Raw genomic sequence first — 22292 nt, forward strand, 5'->3', positions numbered from 1 at the left:
CCTTCCCCCCTTATGTCCTCTATACTACTAAGTGCAACACTAAAATCCCATTAGTTTCGGTCATGTCCTCCGTTAAATATTTATTTGACAAAAAGCTTGCTGTGCACAGTAATACAAGCCCGGTGCACTGGTTTGACGAGAAACAGATCTGCAGAAAAGGCTTTTCAGGAATAAATACAAGAGTGCGACCGTCATTGATACCCGTATTATTATTATTTTTACAGTTAAGTTACAGTATACAATATAACTATAACAGGTTTCAGGAGCTCGGGGCACATTGAGCTCATTTACAACACACATACAAACATGGCCCTTTTCAGATTATTAATCAAAATAAAAAGGGACACACATTTCTCTGCAGCTTGCAACATTCATGCAATAATCAATATTTACTGCGAGCAAGGTGATCACTAGCACCGCCTAAAAGAAAAGAAATGATTGACGATGTGTTTTTATGCCCTACTGAGGTCATAACTTACCACACTGCCAAAGTAGCGGCCCACAAAGACATGGTTGAGAGAGGGCAGCTCCAGGTAGGTGGCTCCCAGGTCCCGGGACAGCTGGAGACCCTCGCTGTGAGGCACACAGCTGCTCCAGTCTGACGCACACAAGGGACACGTGCACGGAGGACCCTCATCTGCGGCAGTAGAGAGTAGACATACTGTAGGTGAGGTAGGGATGGCATGCGATTGCCTGCACAGTAAAACTCCTCGTGTTAACCCATTAAGACCCGAGGTCGATTCTACAAATGCCTTCTAAAACAGTTTTTTTTTAACCCTTTAAGACCGGGAACGCATCTGTGTCATTTTAAAGACGGGGTGCCGTGATTTTTTCCCCCTCCTAAAACATAATCATCAAGTATTATGGTTATACTAGGAGGAAGACTTTTTTCAAAAAAGTGTACAGAAAATGTTAAAATTATGTTTTTATGTGGACACGCCTCCAGTTCATTAAGTATACCTGGTTCTCACCTTAGCACCTCCTCCACCACCTTAGCACCACCCACCTGTCCTAGTCCCTCCTCCTCCTCATGCCCACACCTGTTGTGTTATGATAATGAGGGGGAGGGTATGTTTTTACTATGTCACTAAAGGGCTGTTTTTCTATCGGCACGTTTGACCCTCAAGGTTTCAGCCTCCAGGTAGAAACTCAAAATAGTCAGAGAAGACATAAAACACCATAAAAACACCACCAGGGGACTTAATGAAGTTCTATCAACCTCATAGACACATGAAAAACAGAAAAAGTGCAAAACCATGACACCACCTCTTTAAGATTTCTTTGGCTATATAAAAATAGCAGATATACAAGCTCATAGCGCGGAACCGAGTGCCGCGCTACGAGCTTGTAGATCTGCTATTTTTTTCAAAAATCGTGAAAATGTGTGCAAATCTTTAGTTTGAATATATAAATATTTTTTTAAAGCGAAAGTTTTTAACTAAAATCTTTGCTTCTGGGGATTTTACAAATGTCACAGTTGTTTTTACCTAAAGTTGTTTTTACTTATGTTGCTATATTATCAATGGTTTTCAAACTTTTTTCATGTCAAGGACCCCCAAAATAATATGTATTTGTCCGCGGACCCCCTCCCATCTAAAAATATTTTGTTCCAGGGACCCCCAGAAGCAAAGATTTGAGTTAAAAATGTATATAAAAGATTTGCACAAATCTTCAAACATTTTCTAAAAATAGCAGATCTACAAGCTCAAATGACACACATGCGTTCCCTTCCCAGTCTTAATGGGTTAAAAGACTTATACTGCTATATCAGTGGTGCTCAAACGTTTTCATGTCAAGGACCCCCCAAATTATATGTATTTGGCCGTGGACCCCCATCTCAATATAGTTTGTTCCAGGGACCCCACGGAAGCAAAGATTTCAGTTACAAATGTTCGCTTAAAAAAGTATATATTCATATATATTCGTATATATTGCTCTTATGTTTTTGTTACTTAGGATTGTTTTCATGACCACAATTAATGAATTGTTCACAACGTTAATTTAGATTAAACAGACGCTAGGGTCATTGTTTACATGGCATCTTATCGTTTCAAAATGTAAAGATTGTTACTTTGAATATTGTTTAGAATAGACTGATGCTAGGTTCTTGGTTTACCTAGGATCCTAGTTTTTTGAGGCACTACACTGTCTCTCTGCATTCTGTATGTGATTGTAAACTGTATAACTCAGAGAGTGTGCAAAGGTAACCAAATGGATCCAAAAGGGTCCATTTGATTACCTTTGTACACTCTCTGAGTTAGAAATGGATAAAACTGACTCTGAGGATCTGACTGTGTATACAGCCAAATGAAAGCATTAAAACAGGTCCATGATCAAACCATAATTGCAAATTGCAGCAAATTGCAGCTCCAAATAGCACATAATTGCAGCTCCAAATAGCACATTGATAGGGTTTGTCATATCTAGCAGAACGCAACAGATGCTGAACTTGAAGATTGGGTGGGAAACAACGCAACAAGACAGGGTCTAACGAAGGCATGGCTTCCATGTGGATCTGGGACATCAAGATGAAAGTCTGTGATGACTTATCTATGACATACGACTCCATATTTGGCCTCAGGTTTCAGCCCGATCCAACTGCCATTCACTACCATTATAAAGTGTGTAAAATATTAAATAATATTAAATAAAAGTTGAATATTTTAAATATATTTAAAGAATATGGAACAAAATGTGGGGAGTTACTTCCTTGGCCTACTAGAGGTGTGCATTGGCACTGCCCTCACGATTCAATTCGATTACGATTCACCAGGTTTCGATTCGATTACAATTAATCTTGTAATAATTTGATTCGATTCGACGATGCATCGCGATGCATCACACTTTTCTATATTATTGTACAACATGGAAACTTTTTCATCAGTCAATACAAGCAGTCAGATACTGAACGACATATAAATCTGCCTGCTTCTGTGTGCATTGATTTAAAAAATATATATATATATATATATATATAAAAAATAAAAAAAATCTTTTTCAAAATCAATTATTCGATTAATCGATTATTGACATTTGTGAATCGATTCATAATTGTCCATGTCCGCATTGCGATTAATCGATTATTCGATTATTTTTGACACCACTATGGCCTACTGGCAACATGTGCAAGACATTTGGCACTGATTGGCCCAGCGGGACACACACCCTGGACACACACGCACACACACACACACACACACACACACACTCACACGCACACGCAAACGCACACGCACACGCACACGCACACGCACACGCACACAGTCACACACACACACACACACACACACACACACACACACACACACACACATATACCCTCTCCTTGACGGCTTGGCCCCTAGGAGCCATGCCGTAATAATAAAGCTATAATAACCTAGCTATAGACTCTGGTTTCTGCATTGAAATAAGCACTGTCTAAAGAACACCCATAATATAGCTTTGTGTGTGGGGAAATCAAAGCAGACACAGTGAACAGAGAGAATTAGAGGGATTAGGACGGATAGGAAGAAAGGGGCCATAGAAAGATTGCACAACGAAAGAGAGAGCCAGAGAGAGAAGAGAAGAAACGAGTGGGGCGTGTACTGTTACTGTATGCGCCAAGACATTTGATAAAGCATGCTACTGATAAAACTCTACATGTTACAAATGTAAAAGAGAGACAAATTCCATTTGTGCATTGTGTGTTTATGAAAGATAGATATATAGATTCAGACAGACAGACAGACAGACAGACAGACAGACAGACAGACAGACAGACAGACAGACAGACAGACAGACAGACAGACAGACAGACAGACAGACAGACAGACAGACAGACAGACAGACAGATAGATAGATAGGTAGATAGAGATGTCATGGCTCTGTGCACAAATCCATCCGTGTGTGTGCACTGGAGTTCATGCGCGCTCGAGAGGTTCTCCTCAACGTGTATGCCCTGGGTGATCTACAACCCACCTAGCAGGAGGTACATTACTAAGAGCTCACACATCACTCTCTGCAGTCATCGGGGGGGTTGAGACTGAGAGAATGCACACAGAGTCACACAACAATAAGACAAGACAAACGGAGCCAGTCTACAGCTAGCGAGCCTCGCTCCCCGCCAAGACCTCCCTCTAGACACCCACAGTAAACTCCTTAGTGTTAATGTTACTCAAAGAGTGCACGAATGGAACCGAATGGACCCTTACGGTTCCATTTTTGGGCACTCTCTGAGTCAAATTAACACTGAGGATTTTACGGTACACCCTGCTCTGAAGGTCTGACAGCATCTCAAAGAATCTTGAGCAGCCGAGCTAAAAATACAGGCTGGCAACAACATGTGACGGGCTCCTTTCTAGGTTTTTCAATCAAAACAAAACAGTGTCAGTGTTCTGCTGTAGAGTTTTTTAGTTTTTGATGTTCGTAAATACACAACTAGATTAGTATCACCATCCACTATAGCTAGCCCCAATGAACTTCAGACACGTGATCTACACTTTCAGCTATGGCTGTGTTTTTGCATTTGCTTGTTTGTTTGTGCGTGTATGTGCAGTGCACACAAATGCACGTCCTTTCCTGCCAGTTGGAGTTTTTTTTCCATTTTGCAGGGCTCATAATGGCCACGCTATGGACTTGGACTAATGTCTTGCGTTGGTTTGTTTGTTATAAAGACGCATTAGAGGGAGCAGCCTGCAGGCGGCCAAGCTTAAATTTAATCAAGAGGATCCTCTCCATTGCTGAGAGGACAGGCTAGAGGACAAAGACGCTCAGACAGACATCTCCGTGGTCCAGTGTGAGGAACAGAATTCTAATAATAAAATCAACAACAAAAATCAAATCAGTGTCAAAAGCACTGAAATTGCAAGCAATCACCTTACGCAAACACAATGATGATAAAAAGAGTCATGAAAATTCATCAAGTTTGACAACAGAAAAGAAATGCATATTTGACAATGCCTCAGCTCCAACCTCACACTGCAAAACCCTGAAGTGTTCATTTAACACAATAATTTAGTACCAGAGTTAAGTGAACACAGGATTTCCCAATGCCGCCTTCAGATCCCGGTTTCCGATAAAACGGTGGACGGTATGTGATGCCAGGAGAGGCCATTTTAAAGGCTTTATGGTCAGACCTATAATTCTCTTCTTAAGTAAGATGGACAAGGGCAAAATGTCAACCAATTACAGTTCTCACCATTGAGCCTGGCTCCCACGGCGACCAGGATAACAGGAACTCCCCAGTGCCTCAGTAAGGGGCGGAGCCTGGGCGCGTAGCCGTTCCTCACCTGCTGGAACGCTAGCTTGTCGTTAACTGAGTACTTAATGACCAGGATGTCCGCCTGCTCCAGAACACTCCGCACGCTGGCCCAGTCACTGTCCAGCAAGTCCTACACAGAGAGGAAGAATAATCATTTCCATGCTATTTATTTTTTTACTACAAGCTCATAATGCAAGTTTGTAGATCGTCTAATTCCACGACTTTTTACACATTTTGAAAGCATAAAGTAAATACCACCCATGACCAATAATGTTATTTTAAAACAAAACGCCAGACGCCAGAGGGTTAAGTTATTTGTCATATCTGCTGTGTGGGATTTTTTTTACCAAGCCTAAAAGCCAAACAGGATTGTAATTTTTGTATTTGTATGTTCCAATGTTCAATGCCAAAAAACTAATTAAATCATTAATCACAAGTATTTGTGTTAATCGTCAAATGTCATGATCGTGACAACCCTAGAATGAACAGTTTGCAGGCGGAGACATACCACCCGCCGTGGGAGTCACAAAGATCAGTGAGCAAGCCGTAACGCTAACCTAACAGTACCTGTAAACATCCCACCTTCATTCTACTGAACAAACACCTCTGCAGGGAATGGAATGAGTGAGTGAGCTCAGCTAACCTGAGTGGTGCAAAAGCTTTTGTTATATACCAACAACAACAGCAAGGCCTGATTCATCTCATTGCGTAGAAGAAAAAAAACCAAAAGATTTATTGATCTTGGAGGGGAAAAAATAAGTAGATAGAGAACTTGACTGTGGCAACAGTCTTTAGGGGGTTAGACAGCACTACAGTGGACTGCACTGAGGGGTAAGAACACAGAACAATGTCTCACGCAGTATCAAATTCATATTATGCAAAAGTTGCAAATAAGGTCCTTGGAACAATGGAGACATTTTCTTAAGGCTGCCAGTGGCATCACTGCTGCAAGGCAAGCAAGCAGCCTTGGAATTTCAAATGTGGGTACAACAGTACACAGCACTGTTGTATGCCGAGGGGAGAGAGACTAACGTAAACAGCCACTCACAATCCTTTAAAACATGACAATGCGCTGACAAAAATATCTCACTTCCTTCCCTGGGTGCCGTGTTGTTTTGGCCTGCCCTGACCTTGCTCTGCCTCTGCACATTAAATACGGGCTAAAAAAGAAAATACACCGTCTTCACTCATGCAGATAAACGATCACAAAGCAGAGATGAGGACAGAAAACACAGATGAGGACACAGGGATGACAACAAAGAGATGACCAAACAAAGAGATTAGAGATGCACGATATTGAGAAGGAAAGAAATTCTGATTACCGATTATTTGCACGGTCAAATCAACCGATACCGATATTGCAATACAGGTTTCTTTCCAGTAGGGTTTACCTTACACCTGTTATACAGTAACTGTGATTCTGAGTGCAGATGCAGACTCCTAATAAACAGTGCATTCCTATTACCTGATTTATTAGGCCTATACTGATGCACATTAGTGCAAGCAATGTAAATGTAGAATTTTTACTTAACATTATTCCAACTTGTTGACCCCATTGGAAAGCTTCTCCAGCAAACACTGATTGAATCTGCAGCCTTCATCATCATAAAAGGCTTTTTCAGCATCACATACAAACAGTACCGATTAATCGTGCATCACTAGTTGAGATACAGATAATATATGAAGCCATGGTAACGAATCAGAATCAACATTCAGATGACTCCTAACAGAACCAATATTTACTGCTTTATCACCCTAATTGGTGGATATTAATACATTTATATGAAATGCATTCAGTGTAGGGATGGATGGATGATAAACACTTATGTCAGTTATGCAGAGGTGCTTGAATATCTATCTATCTATCTATCTATGTACCTCAATGGTTCTAAAATTGGGGTCCGGGAACCCCTAGGGGTCCTTGGGGGGTAGGGGTTTCCAGGGGGGCCCCAGCCAAACTACATATTGCATCAAAATCGACTATTTGAAAATAGCAGATCTGCGTTGTGGGCTTGTAGATTTGCTATTTCCTCTAAAATCTTGACATTTTGAAATATATAACTATATCTGGGGGTCCTTGGACAAATACACATTAATTTGGGGGTCCTTGACATAAAACATGTTGACGGCCATTGATCTATCTGTTAACGACCAAAAACAACACTTACCCAGCTTGGACAGTCTCGGACCACCACAGTGACGTCTCCGAACACGCGCGAGGTGTACTCCATGAAGGCCGGGTTGTGCACGCTGTCCTCCAGGTCCCGGGGGCCCAGCACGGCGCCGTGACCCAGGTAGCTCCACAGCAAGCCCCCCTGCAGCTGTCCCTGGCCCATGGCCTCTTCTCCTGGCCCAACCCCTCCAGGGCACTCGCTGCCCAGGGCCACGATGTGAATGGACCTGCGAAGAAGTGCAACCAGCAGGCAGCAGCCAAACAAAAGCCATGCATGATGATGGGGACAAATTGGTAGATCTGTCACCCTGAGACGAAAACCACTCAGTTGGTGGGAGAGGAGGACATGTCATGATGAGTTGACATGCACTGACTGAACTGCAGGTGCAGAGAGAGGCCGAAGTGTCTTCCTTATTGATTACATTGTGATTATAATGTATTACATTGTTGTGACTGTCTGTCACACTGTGCATCAGTGGTATGTCATTGAATAAAATGACTGAAAGCACAATCCTCGAAAGACCCATAACGTCACTGCCTTGAATACTAATATAATATCATTGGGGTATTATTTGTATTTTTTTATCTGGATATGATGATGATGTTTTTTGCTGTTATTAGTATGATTAATAATAATAATACAAATAATAATAAAATAATAATAACGATAACAGTAAAACACATCTTCATCATCACATCCAGTTAAAAAATATATATATATATATTATTATGGCTACCTGTGATAAGAAAATAAAGAAAAGAAACTGAAACATGCAAGCGGGACAAAGGGTCTCCCCTTCGTTTGCATGGATGCATTCAAGCAGATATAACTTACATTGTGGTGGTCAGTAGTGTTGTCCACTGCTCTAGTACATTGTGGTGGTCAGACTCAGTACAGTGTTCTCTCTATCCACTGCTCTATGCTCCAGAGCACGTCCGATCCCTATGGTCCCTCCACGCTGCGTTTCTTTTCACATCAGTCTGCAGCCTCTCTATGGTCTGCAGTCAGTCACAGCCGGGGCTGTTTTCCGCAATGAGCCAAACGGCTCCAACACGCTCCGCGCCGCCGCCGCTAATCCCTCCTCTCATCCCCGGGAAGGATCGAAGGAACACCACGACGGGAGAGTTGGTTCTTCGCGATCCCTCGCATTTCCCTCGTCGTTGTTCATTCATAAAGCGACCCCGATCGGTGACGCAGCCTTTACGTGGGGTCTCTCTCTCTATAATGTCCCGTCCTCCCTCGCCGCTCCGCTGCAGAGGAGAGGTGCACCGGTCCGGACAGCCACTGTTCAGCTGGGTACTGGAGCAGGAGCCGCCAGTGCGCTAGACACTAACAAGTTGTCTCTGCTGCTGGTGGGTGAGAAACACACTGAGGCGACGCACGGAAAGAGGCATTGCTGCTGCTGCTGCTGCTGCAATGTGTCCATACAATCCATACTGATTGACGATTATTGATCCAATTACGTCACCCAACCTGATCAAGTCCCATGCACGCGTAAAAGAAACAATGATAGGAGTGGAGAGAGAGAGAGAGGAGAGGACCGACACCAGTGGTCCCGCCTGACTCAGCAGCACACACACACACACACACACACACACACACACACACACACACACACACACACACACACACACACACACACACACACACACACACACACAGCACACGGGCACAGCCAGGGGATGCACGCACGCGCATACATACGAGCACGTAGCAGCAGCAGCATGATCTTAAATGAATTATTTTTCTCTGCTGTAGGCTACGTGTCCCTAGTCATTATGCTGTGTGAATGTTCCTGTGAAGATGGACAGAAGAGGGTGGGTTGTTGTCTTACATGTTTTCATAAATGTTGGGTTTTTAACTCTTAACAATTTATTTGACATATAATGTGTGTTTCAATACCCATTGAAACGTTGCGTCAAACGTTGACATTTTGAAAACAATAGGGTACTTTAGCTAGCCATAATGATTCATTAATGACTTGTCTTTTTCCAACTATTAAGCCATGATGGACTATAAAATAAAATACAATTCTCCCAGTCCCAGCCCTCAGACTGAAACCATGAATAATTGTGTCAAAAAGGGGGCATCAAGTTTGGCCAGTATAAAAAACATGGGTTTGTATGTCCCAGCATCAACCTCACCTCATGTAGCTTCCTGTGCTAAGCCAAAGCAAGCACATGAAGGTCCAGTGGTGGAAGAAGTACTAACTGTTAAGTCCTGTGTTCAAATATACTTACCGGTAGGTACTAAAATACAAGTCATTCTTGTGGCCCACTTCACATTTACGTTTTTCCCAAAATGTGTCAAAACTTAACAAAAAGCAGATATACACGCTTACGTACTATTTTCAATTAGCAAAATTATACAATAGCACTTACGTAAATTATTGTTTAATGTATGTTTTTGTAATAATCTAAATCTACAAAGTAACTATAGGCCTAAAGTTTTCAAATAAGTAAGTGGAGTAAAAAGTACGATATATTGCCCCTGAGATGTAGTGGAATAGAAGTACAAATTAGATGATGAAGGTCAGTCAAAAAGTGTGAGATACAGGCCTTGTTCATTTATAAGAGCTCTATTCCACTCTGAATAATGAAAATGTCATTAGAAGTGTCCAATAGATAACAACTAACAGGAAAGTAAGAGAGGCTGTTTGCAGCCTGGCAGCCTCGCTGTGAGGCTACTTGCTGATGTTGGTAAAAGGCGAGGAGTCGGGCAATGGGTCATAAATAATTGGGAGGATGCTCCAGTAAAGCTGCTCACTGTTAATCTCACTTGTGATATCACTGGTAATCTCCCATGTAATATCACTGGTAATCTGATTGGTAGTCTGACTGGTAATTTAACTCTCACTGGTAATATCAATGGCAGTCTCACCAGTAATTTCACTGGTAGGTCACTCACTGGTCACTCTTTGGACCAGTATCATGGTCAGTATGGTCAGTATCATGGTCTTATCATGACAGTATCATGACAGTATTGTTGTGATTTCGGTTGACCAACCATATGGTCCCTAAAGAGTCTAACTAAGGGTGGTGACTGGTGAGTGATGTTTCTGTTGAGTCGCACGCGCGGAGAACATGATGACAACAGGCAGTATCACACGACAAGCTCTCAAGTTTAATACACACATAGAGAATATATACAGTATTGTACAGTGGACACATGACGTGACCAGAAGATATGGAGCAAGAACAAGAACAGAATGGATAGGAATAGAACATGCATCTTGTATCATTGTGCACAAACGTCAGTCTCTCTGATAAAGTAGTTGATAAGGATAATTCCTTTTAACAGGTCGTTCATGAAAGTCCTTGCGGTCTTGTTTCCAATGAGGGCCTGTGAGCAATTAGGGGTTAAGAGTCTTGCTCAGGGACAAATTTCATTTCATCGACACATATGCTGGCCTGGCCTGGAATCGAACCTGGGGCAACCAGGGCCTCTGGCTCCCTAGGCGGGCTCACTAACCACTCAGCTATGGCCGCCGTATCACGGATATCAATATGCTTACGTAGATGCACATGCGTGTACTGGGTCAAGCAGATAAAGGTCATAAATCATGACAAGTATCATGGTCAGTATCATGTCAGTATCATGTCAGTATCATGTCAGTATCATGTCAGAATCATGGTCAGTATCATGTCAGTATCATGGTCAGTAATCAGTATCATGGTCAGTATCATGTCAATATCATGTCAGTATCATGTCAGAATCATGTCAGTAAGGTCAATATCATGTCAGAATTATGTCAGTAAGGTCAGTATCATGTCATTATCCTGTCAGTAATTTCCCATGTGTTTTATTCCTTTATTTAACCATGCAGGTAAAATTCTCATTGAGATTCAAATCTATTTTCTAAGAGTGACTCACTGGTAATTTCACTGGTAGTGTCACTTGTAACTTTACAGGTAATTTCACTGGTGATCTCACTGGTAGTCTCCCTGCAATCCTTCGGGTAATCTAACCTTTGTAGAATTTTGCGTGTTAATTAAACTCTGAGAGTGAAAATCCCACTAAATGGTATTCGAACACACTAGTGTGTCACTATTTAAATGCATACAGTGTATACCTGTGTGTCAGTATTTCAGTTCATAGCTGGTTAGTACAACGTGTTCATAGAACGAGTACTGTTGGAGATTTGACCTGCACCCCATTATCTGTACTGAAATCTCTAATGATACATTCACAGAATCTTTGTGTGTGTGTGTGTGTGTGTGTGTGTGTGTGTGTGTGTGTGTGTGTGTGTGTGTGTGTGTGTGTGTGTGTGTGTGTGTGTGTGTCTGTGTGTGTCCCGGGCATAAATGGGGCGCCGACAGACCGATTGACCTCAAACTTGGCGTGTGTTGCAGATGACCCGGGGGTGTGCAGTGCTGAGTGCAAGTGGCAATTTGGTCGGACCAACGGTTTCCGAGAACAGAAAAACATGAATATCTGTATTCTGTAGCCTATATCTGTCTGTCCGCGGGTCTGTGAAGGACGCTAGGGTTCATGTGGTTAATAAACTTCAGAACTTGTCTTGTGAGACTGCTTGGTGTCTTGTTCTCAGAGCTCGCTGCTTGCGTGCAGAGAAGTAATTTCAACTGAATGACCACTCACCACCCCTTAATAAAGGAAAAATCTTATGACCACAACAGAGGTCTTCTTAATTCACAACAAGGACACTATTTTCAAGTGAGAAAAGAGAGAGAAAAGAGGATGCCATATAGGTGCTTCAACTTGTGCTTGCAATGTATCCATTTGTAACTCTGAGAGTGTATAAATGTGGAAGGTCCATTTGGTTGCATTTGTAACTGAACAAAGAGGATCTTACTGAAACGTTCACACAGCAATAGCGCATGGGCTACAATATAGTGAAATTGATCCTAATAGTATTTGTTGACTTTTCATCAACTCGCTGATAGCCTAAAGAAAAGCTCACACATACTAATTTAGATTAGAGAGCTTCTGTAACATTGTTGAAGCATCATATTTCATGCTGAAAATGCAAGAGATTTTACATTGTGGGATTGATTTTCTCAACAAACCGCTGAATAAGAATGTGCAAGTACTCACACAGGGCAGTTAGGCAGTTTGGCTGTGGTTACTGTCTGGGCATCAGCTATAGCTGGATAATAGAAGTCACAATCACACATCAACACAGATCACAGCCAACCGCGTATCTCCATAGTTGAACTTTTTATGTTTTTTCGTAAATGAATGTCCTACTTTGTCATACAAGTCTATCTATCTAAAATGTTTGCTATTTTCAAAACATTTAGCCATTTTCACCCCCCCCCCCAAAAAAAGTATAGAAAATAACAGATCTACAAGCTTGCAAAAAACGAAAGATCTACAACCTCATGAAAATAGCAGCTCTACAAGCACAATGCTTTGTTATGCAACACGTTGTGAGCTTGTAGATCGGGTATTTTCAGCCTGTGACACCATCGTAGGGCCTACTAGCCTGGTAAACCAGCCCGGTCGGGATGGTTTACCAGGCTATACCGTTGTATGACAGGGTATGAAATATGTCTTAAGTGGTAGCATGATCCAAGAGAAACAATTAGTGACTATCATAAAAAGCAAATCACCATATTTGACTACAAGCCAATGAGCAGGATTCAAACATGAACTTTAAAAACATTTTATTAAGTGAATTTTGCGAGTTACACATTTTTGGGCCAACTCGTAAAACAATGGTACACAGTGACAACTAAACATTTTAAATAATGATTAACAATAACCAAGTCAAACTATTAGTATGTAAGACCAGATGAGATATCCCTGTGGGTACATTCAGGTGTCAATAATAATAACTGTAATAACATTGTTTAAATAGCACTTTTCAAAAGCAGGAGTTACAACGTGCTAGACTGTGTCCTGTCGTCTTTATGCTGTGAAGTTGACTGCAGCTGTGGTTTACAGTTGATGCCTACAGGTTGGGGAGGGGGAGGGGGGTCATTTAAAAAAAATGGGTCTAACAATTGCTTTGCCAAGAAAAATGAGTGTGAGGGCTTAAAGGTTATGTTCTGTAAGGAAAGTTTTATTTTGATTTTTTTGCCAATACCCATTAAAAAGTTGGGGCATTAAACACTTGACATTTTGAAAACAATAAGGTATAGCCTACCTTACAGCAGGTGGCACTATAGCTAACCATAATGATTGATTAATTACTTGTTCCAGCTACAAAATCTATGATGGACTATTCAATTTTGTACCAGCCTTCAGACTGGTCAGTGGAACCATTCATAATTTAGTCAAAAGGGAGGCATTGACTTTCTGGGCATTAGAAGAAAGTAAGTAAGTTTGGTTTTAAGACATGGACTTTTATGTCCCAGCTAGTGCACCAACCTCAACATAGTAACATGCAACTTTGTTAAACCAAAGTGAGCAGCCGCAGGTCAACTGCAACGAGACAAAACAGAAATTTAAAAAATGCATAGTTACCGTATAAACTTGAATTCAATAATCCATCAGGAAAACCAGAGACAGACAAATGCTTTTAAAATGCCATAAAAACATACCTCTACACTTTTCACAGGAGGAAACCACTCACAGAAGCCTAATGATTAACCTTGCAGTCCGTGGTAATAGTGGCAGAGGTATGACGGACATGTACAGTAGACATGTCCGTCATAGCGCAAACATACTGTAGCACTGTACCTGCCTCTGCTGCCTGTGAAAGGCTTTTAGTGCATCTGGATTGATTCAGCTAAAGAAGGGGGGGAAATGATGGCGCTCCAGTGACACAGGGGCCTGTCCAGTTGCAGTTGGGGAAGGGGAAAATGTTATTCACACAACTTTAAAAACAGCGAACTGCTGAAGTTAAATAAGGTTTTTGTCAAGTTTGAATAGTTTGACCAGGCTGAGAATTCCCCACGTGTCACCATAATTTTAGATAGACAGTACTGTCAGTGTATTCATTGGGTTGTTTCAGAGAGATATGGGGTTCTGTAAATTCATTAAGAAGAAAATGTACTTCTGAACCCATTTTATTTTTAAAAGCAAGATATAACTCAGTAAAAATCTGCAACTTTCACTTGTAGTGGAGTAATATTTGACCAGGGGTACTTGACTCAAGTAATGGGGTTGTGTACATTGCCCACCACATTGTCAAATTTCAATGATGATATCTGGCTCACAAAATGTGCATATCTGGCCAAAATAGTTTCTGAGCTCAACATACTTAATAGTTCTATGCAAGACCACAATACACATGTACATGTCATCAAGCTGTATGACAGAATCAAAAAACACAAAAAAGAAATCAGAAGATGGAGGGACCGAGGCCTAGATCTATATGCGACACAATTTTACACAATATACTGTATGTAGGGGGTCCCTGCTTTGTCTCTCTATCAGCTAAGGGGTCCTTGGCCTGAAAAACATTGAGGACCCCTGGATTAGAGAGCCCTGTTGATAATAAATACTTGTTGTGTCATCCTCCCCTTGAGTCCCCTCTGCAGAGACAACCATTCATCATCATCATCATCATCATCATCATCATCATTCATCCCTAAATGCTTCCATCTTCCACCACTTCCGTCACTGCAGATACAGCCAGCTTAATTGATACTTCGTCCGACAACAGTCACTCCCAAAGAACACTCCCCACGGTCGAACGACCAGTGGTGGACAAAGTACTCAAACCCAGTACTTGAGTATAGATAGCCTACTCCTGGTCAAATATTGCTCAACTACAAGTGAAAGTTACTCAGTCAAATTTGTACTTGAGTTAAAGTATTACAAGTATTACATAGTACATTTTCTCTTTATATCATTGTATTGCTATATACAAATTCGGACAGTTTTCCCTCAAATCAAAGATTTTCCAGAAATTAAAAAAAATATCAATGGAGAAAATAGCCGATCTACACACGCATCGGGATGTGACGCATTGTGAGCTTGTAGATCTGCTATTTTCACTATATTTGAAATTGTACTTGAGTGGTTATAATTCATAATGCACTTTATCCGTTCATAGGAATGCAGTGGAGTCAAAAGTACAATATTTGTCTTTGAAATGCAGGGGAGTGAAAGTATCATAAATGTCATAAGTATAAAAAAACAAACACAAATTAAAGTACTAAGTACTTCTATGTTGTTACTGTCCACCACTGTTGTACAACAAAGTATAAACGAGGCCTCAAACAGACAGGCCGTCTGCAGCTGCCTCTGCAGCGTTTTTAGCCCTTGCCGCTTTGCCCTTCTCTCCCTGGAAGAAGTCTGAATCAATATAGGTTTTTGACAGTGACAGCGCGACGTAGATGTTCCCCTCGGTCTCCGTGAGGGTGTGGGTGCGCTGCTTGATGCCCTTAGAGAACCACCTGGCAACAGGCGGCTTCTCCTTAGGCTTGATGGCCTTGTACACGCCCTCCCCATCAGCCAGAGCCATCTTGTACTTGTGCCTTGGGCAGATCAGGCATAACTTGCCACCCAATTCCTGTGTGTGAATGGGAAGAAAGCAGGTAAATAACGTCTTGAGGAAAGGGATTAAAGGCCACTTAAAAATATATTAAAACCACTTCACCCATTTTCACATACTGTAATTGGTCTTCACTAATGCTCATTCTAAGATGGCACCATTTATGTCTACTCACTCTGTGTCTTAGAGGAGGGCTGTGGATAGTTCAGAAACCTGCTTACCAGTGACATCATCAGTAAGCAGGTTTTAATCTTTATTTTTTAATTAATGCAAGAATAATTGTTTCTATTTCAGCGTGCTTACTTTCCAGGAAGAGAAAGGCTGAAGTTTCTATTAGCTTAATCCCCATCGATGATGTCAGTGGTAGGCAGGTTTCTGAACTGTCCATAGCGGACCAATGAAACGCAGAGCGAGTAAGAAACTGCATCATCTTATAATGAACATTAGTGAGGACCAATTATATGAAGACATGGTTGAAAATGGGTGAAGTGATCCTTTAAGTGTTAACTTGACTTGGCATATAATAATATGCCATTCAAATGTCAACATATTGATTGATAGCATCCCGGATTCCCGGTATACATCAAGCGAGCAGCTATAAGAAATATGAATGTGATTCGGTTTAGGCATATCAAAGAAATGTTTTTTCCTGGAATTGCTTTGGCAGCAAAAAAGGAACTGGTCTTGGACAGTGTCCAGTGCTGTACGTTAAGAAATAATAAATATTGAGCTTGTTTTCCTATGGGTCCCATAAAAACAAGCTCCATCATCTCACATGAAATGTATGGCTCACCTCAATGTCTCCAGTCTGCAGTGGAGCCCCAGCATCTGTTGGAAGGTATTGCAGAGTAAAGTATATAGTTCATGGCTCTCTGTTACTTTGGAGGTGTTATAGGGAAATGTTCCATAGATAACAAGGTGAATCAATCCTCTGCTAAACAGAACAACTCTGCTTTATGTGGCATTTCACTTTGCAGGCCCTGGCACCACCCTGAGAGAGTGTGTGTGTGTGTGTGTGTGTGTGTGTGTGTGTGTGTGTGTGTGTGTGTGTGTGTGTGTGTGTGTGTGTGTGTGTGTGTGTGTGTGTGTGTGTGTGTGTGTGTGTGTGTGTGTGTGTGTGTGTGTGTGTGTGTGTGTGTGCGTGTGTGTGTGTGTGTGTGTGTGTGCATGCGCGCATGTGTGTTTGTGTGTGTCTGAGGGCAAGTATAGTTTATTGCTATATTTTATTGTACATTGTTGTCCACTTTTTACTCTCCCCTGCTGTAACGCCCTGATTCACCCCACTAGGGGATTAATAAAGTGTCACCCTATTGCAGCCAGCAGTGAAGGTGAAATGGCAGTATTGGTGTTTTGCATGACAACACTGGACTTAGACAGAGGCCAGCTCCAAAGGTATTTTTCATTAAAACCTTTCGGTGGTAACAAAAAATACCGTCGGAGCAGGATCCAGCGTGTGGACTTTTCTTAGTATTTGTCTCTGCCCAGCACCTGGCTTTTAACTTTGGATGTGCATGCTTTATTCACTGTTCACATGAGATGAGCCCATAGCTAAAAGTGTCCTACTCACGATGACAGTAGGCGTCCAACGCATAGAAGACTCCTTGGTGGTAGAGGATCAGTATATCTCTCCCATCTATTGTCCTGCATGAGCGCTGGGCCGCAATCAATTCTTCTTTTGTCCCCACAAACTGAGGCTCTCCTGTGGGCTCCTTCACATCCATGGACTGCCGCAATACAAAACACTGGAACATCACAACGCAGTTAGCAATGGTCGTTTTCAATTGCCAATCAATCTAATGCAATGATCAATTCTATGTGGAGAGGTATACTCTGCCACATTGTAGGGTCAACTTGCCTTCTTGATATTCTGTCATCCTTGCACCACGTTTTGCACTTTATGTCTAACCTCATGTACACACCTGCTATTTGTAGCCTACATATGTAGAAATCTTTGATTTGACATGTTTCTTTTCTGTTTTTCCTCTCCCCCTCTCTGTCCCCCTCTTTTTTATTTATTCTTTACACCTGCAAACATTCCTTCTGTGTTGATGTTATGGGGTTGTTGAATAAATTCAATGAGTTGATGACACCAGAGATAATTAATGATATTTCCACTCATAACTGATCATAATTGCGGTAAATACCTGAATACCTGAGAGATAATTCACAACATTCTTAGCCTTGGCATCGCAAAATGAAGATGCTCTGTCGGGTTGAGCATTTCTGCAACAAAAAATGCATCACGTCGCTGTCTGGCAAAAACCTTGTATCTTCATAATTCAACTTTTTATGATTTCTTCTCATTACAAGAGTGTCGCACAAAGGTGGTGAAAATAGCCGATCTACAAGCTCATATCGCGACATGTTTTGAGCTTGTAGATCGGCTATTTTCACTATTTCTATAAAGAAAGGATTGGTTTTGGACATACAGGGTTTCCACCTGACAGCAATGAATATAGTAATCAAACGATAAGAATCATCTGATCCTCTCTGGCTCAGCAGCAGTTCAAAAGGTGAACTGTATCTGTCACTTTTAAATAAATATTTGAGTGCATGTTTGATCACCATCCCCATCATACAAATTAAATACAAAGAGTGACACCAAGCAGTGTAAAAGAAACTTCCATGCGGCATGGACACAAGGCATACATAGATATAGATGTACATAGCTACTAGCTATCATTAACCCACACAAACACTGGTCATGATGTGTGTAATCAGTGGTGAACAAACTAACAAAGTACTCAACCCCAGTACTTTGAGTCAAAGTATAGATACTCCTGGTCAAATATTACTCCAACTGAAAGTTGCTCAGTCAAATCTTTACTTTATAAGTACATTTTCTCTTTAAAATCATTGTATTGCTAAATCAAGATTTTGATTGTTTGACCCCCAAAGTCTTTGCTTTTTCCAGACATTTTACAAAAAGAAAATTAATTCAAACAAAGTATTCAAAATACATGCTTTAAAAAAATCATCTATAAGCTCACAACACCTTGCGATGCAACACGTTGTGAGCTTGTAGATTAGTTTATTATTGAAATAGGGTAAGTGGTTTCATAATGTACTTTTTGTCTTTCGAATGTAGCAACTGTAGTGGAGTGAAAGTCACGAGTATCCAAAAATACAGACACTCAAGTAAAGTACAGTAGCTCAAGTAATAAATATAGCCAACTTTGTTACTGTCCACCACTGTGTGTAATCTATGTGACAGTGTATACCACAATGCATGTATGTATGTATGTATGTATTGCAGATCAGACTAATGAGCAGCACAGTGCTATAGTTCAGTAAGCAGCACAGTAGCAGCAAAGGAGCACATCTCTGCTAGCAACCAACCAGCCCTCTAGCTAAAGCCACTGACCTATGACTAAACCACAGCAACATGCTTCTGGTTCAGTAAGAAACATGCATTAATGTCATGTAAAGAATTCGTTTATTTATCAGACAAGGCTATGATTGTCTTTATGAGTGCATTGACTTTAAGAACCCTGATCCCAACCTCACTGGCCTCTCTGCAGCTCTCTATGCTGTAGCATGCAACAGGGGGTCCGGGACCCCTAGGGGGTCCTCAGAGTTACTATCTTTGTGTGATAAGAACTTTATTTTACATTAGCCACTTGAACCTTAGCATCCCTAACGGAACATTCGCAGAAAATAGCAGATCTACAAGGTACAAGCTCACTACACGTTGTGCTGCAATGCGTCATGAGCTTGTAGATTTTGTAGATAAATAGCCGATATACCAGGTTGTATAATCAGCTATTTCCGGTGAAAAGGTTTGGTGTAGAGCGAAAAAGAAGCTGATCAAGTACAGAGCCAAAAGGTCAACTTTACAAAGTATTGAAGGTTTTAGTGGTTAGATAACTGGAAATACACATTATCCTGTCAACATATTAATAGAAAAGATAATGTGCAAACAAATAAACAAGGTATGCCAGGCCTACATTACAAAACATTGATGATAGTGATAGTCAAACAAGTCTATGAACCTATCTACAAAATCTATGAAGAAGTTTAATCTGCAACACAATTTTATACAATAGCATGTAGCGGGGGTCCCTGCTTCATCTCTCTCTCTCTCTCTCTCTCTCTCTCTCTCTCTCTCTCTCTCTCTCTCTCTCTCAGCTAAGGGGTCCTTGGCCTGAAAAAAGGTTGAAGACCCCTGCTCTATGGTAGCCTTGTGTTTCTGGCTAGCCTTGTCAAAAAATAAAAGTTAATGAAAACCTATTTTCATGCGTCTCTTGCTTTACCTTGGTATTCAGCAACCTTGTGTCTTCCCTCCAGCATGGACAACTACTACACATGTGACAGTGTAGGAGAGCTGAGGAGGCTCAGCTTCATTATCTGAGCCCTCAGCACCCCTCAGGACCTCTTCAGTTAGCCGTATCTATGGTGACATTTCTTATCACTGCGTCCCAAAGGCACCCCAGGGTCATCTGCTGCCAGCGGTGGGCCAATGGAAACTGCTAGATCAACCTAGAATGATCTACAGTGCTTTATAGTGTTATTTATTAGAAACATTTCCTATATATATAATATACACTTTAATAAAGTATTTTGTGCCAGTATTTTTCAGTTTTTCAGCTGTGGCAAAGGGTCTGGGGATCTTAATGTAATTTCTGTGTTTTTTTTTTGTTAGTGTTTTCACTATTTTTCAATTCCGAATGAAAAAGGAAAATTAGTTATTATTATTCATTATCATTATTTTTGATTGTTTTGGGAGGACGAAAGTCACAAAAAAGGGTTTTCCTATGTTTGGTTCAAATTGAACATACACATTATACTAACATCCCCAGACCCAAAGCCATCTATAAATTGTGACATATAATTCAGTGGGCAAATGGAAACTATAAGATCAACGTAGAATGAATCTGCCAGTGTTGATTTATTAAGTTATTAGACAGCATTTCCCAAGAAAATGATGTAATCTTTTGGATTAATTGCAACAACGTATTTTATACTTGTTTTTTCAGTTTTTCAGCTGTCACAATTAAGCCAGTAGGCTAATATCAATTGTGGCATAGCCTAATTTGCGACCCATGTATATAGCCCAGTGGTTCTCAAACAGACCCCCATCTGAAAATATGTTGTGCCAGGAACCTCCATACAAGATTTGTGTTGGCAAATTGTTTCAGAAATATTTAAAAAAAAATCAAAAAAATCAAGAAGTTCTGAAAATAGCAGATCAACAAGCTCCAGCTATGCATTTTTGCAATCTGTTGTATGAGCTTGTAGATCAGCTATTTTCAAATGTATGATGTAAGTGGTTAAACTGATTTTGATGCTGTAGCCTATTAACTAATTTTGCTGGGGAATGGGGATCCCCCGGGAACCTTCTCAAAGACCCCTGGGCGGTCCCCGGACCCCACTTTGAGAACCACTGTGTAAGTAGCCTACGCTAACTCTAGAGCCTATGACAGGGGTCAGCCAGTAAGTTTGGCTTCGGGCTAGCCCTGAAACATGACTGTCATACCATGACAGTCATGGTGCCGAGTCCCCCTGGTGTAAAGTTGTGTTCGATTTTTTCACATTGCCATCTCTCACATAAACATAAACGTTCAGATTTCAAATATAAAGTGCTTACCACCGAGCCACGGATGTTACAAGGCGATGCGGACCGCGATGAGTACCCGTATCTCCCGTATTGTTCAATAAAAAGCATTTTAATCCCATCGCCGGCCATTTTCTTTTTTTGTTTTTTTTTGTTTTGTAATGTATCAGAGTGCAATACACCTCCCAACCATTAGTGTCGCATGGTTGAAAGTATCGGAGACAATTTGGAGAAAATGGCCGGCGATGGGATTAAAATGCTTTTTATTGAACAATACGGGAGATACGGGTACTCATCGCGGTCCGCATCGCCTTGTAACATCCGTGGCTCGGTGGTAAGCACTTTATATTTGAAATCTGAACGTTTATGTTTATGTGAGAGATGGCAATGTGAAAAAATCGAACACAACTTTACACCAGGGGGACTCGGCACCATGACGCTTGTATACAAGCGTCATGTGAACCATGGCTAGCTTCGGGCCAATTTATTAAGTCATTAGGTGATGGGCCAGAACACAATCAAAGACTGATTTAATCAATATATTAATTGCTATTTATTACTGTAAAGAAAGCAGGTCTCTCAAAGAAAGATGTGTGTTATACTATAACTGCATAGAACTGTGCGTGTAATCAAATGTTGCAGGTGCACTGGTGCAGATAGATACTTGGGGTAATAATTTTGTGAAGGCCACATCCTTGAATGAGCACATTTAGTAAATTAAAAAGTAAAAAACAGACAGACATACTCCCAGACATACTACCTTTTGAAGATAAACAAGCTCGTTCATTGAATAGGAGCTCAAGGTCTTCTTAGAGAAACTTTAGAAAACACATGCCTGTGAAGCACTCCCAACATGGATGAAAACATTCTACGGTGGGTGTAGATTCTCTATTTTGACTCAATTTTTTTTTATTAAAA

At 41.1% G+C, this 22292-nt stretch overlaps 2 protein-coding genes across 2 annotated transcripts in view; both read right to left on the minus strand.

Annotated features, from left to right (window-relative positions):
• rhobtb3 (Rho related BTB domain containing 3) overlaps positions 1-8271 on the minus strand; it is a gene marked incomplete at its 3' end in the record, with an annotated part of 48995 nt that extends 40724 nt beyond the window's left edge. The window contains exons 1-4 of the mRNA XM_080423156.1: positions 8248-8271; positions 7408-7639; positions 5177-5369; positions 480-637 (exon numbers count right to left, since the gene is read on the minus strand). Of these exons, the coding sequence (XP_080279282.1) occupies positions 480-637; positions 5177-5369; positions 7408-7639; positions 8248-8249 (585 nt within the window). The 5' untranslated portion in view covers positions 8250-8271. The remainder of the gene's footprint in view (positions 1-479; positions 638-5176; positions 5370-7407; positions 7640-8247) is intronic.
• Positions 8272-13023: 4752 nt separating this feature from the next.
• On the minus strand, positions 13024-20211 carry rfesd (Rieske (Fe-S) domain containing). Its single transcript, XM_080423173.1, has 4 exons — positions 20074-20211; positions 17388-17562; positions 16614-16648; positions 13024-15838 (listed from the first exon to the last, which is right to left on the minus strand). The coding sequence occupies exons 1-4, from the start codon at positions 20125-20127 to the stop codon at positions 15542-15544; spliced, it is 561 nt and encodes a 186-aa protein (XP_080279299.1). The 5' UTR covers positions 20128-20211; the 3' UTR covers positions 13024-15541.
• Between the last annotated feature and the right edge of the window lie 2081 nt (positions 20212-22292).

Source organism: Gymnoscopelus braueri (genome assembly GCF_963280865.1).
Source record: "Gymnoscopelus braueri genome assembly, chromosome: 3".
In the NCBI taxonomy this organism is placed as follows: domain Eukaryota; kingdom Metazoa; phylum Chordata; class Actinopteri; order Myctophiformes; family Myctophidae; genus Gymnoscopelus; species Gymnoscopelus braueri.

What these genes read in the sequence shown, in the direction of transcription:
- rfesd (XM_080423173.1), bottom strand. Translation starts at nt 20,127, where the DNA reads ATGTGTAGTAGTTGTCCATGCTGGAGGGAAGACACAAGGTTGCTGAAT. An exon ending in GTTGGACGCCTACTGTCATC is followed by an intron (nt 16,649 to 17,387) that starts GTGAGTAGGACA and finishes ACCTTCCAACAG; the next exon opens with ATGCTGGGGCTCCACTGCAG. An exon ending in TGCAGACTGGAGACATTGAG is followed by an intron (nt 15,839 to 16,613) that starts GTGAGCCATACA and finishes ATTCACACACAG; the next exon opens with GAATTGGGTGGCAAGTTATG.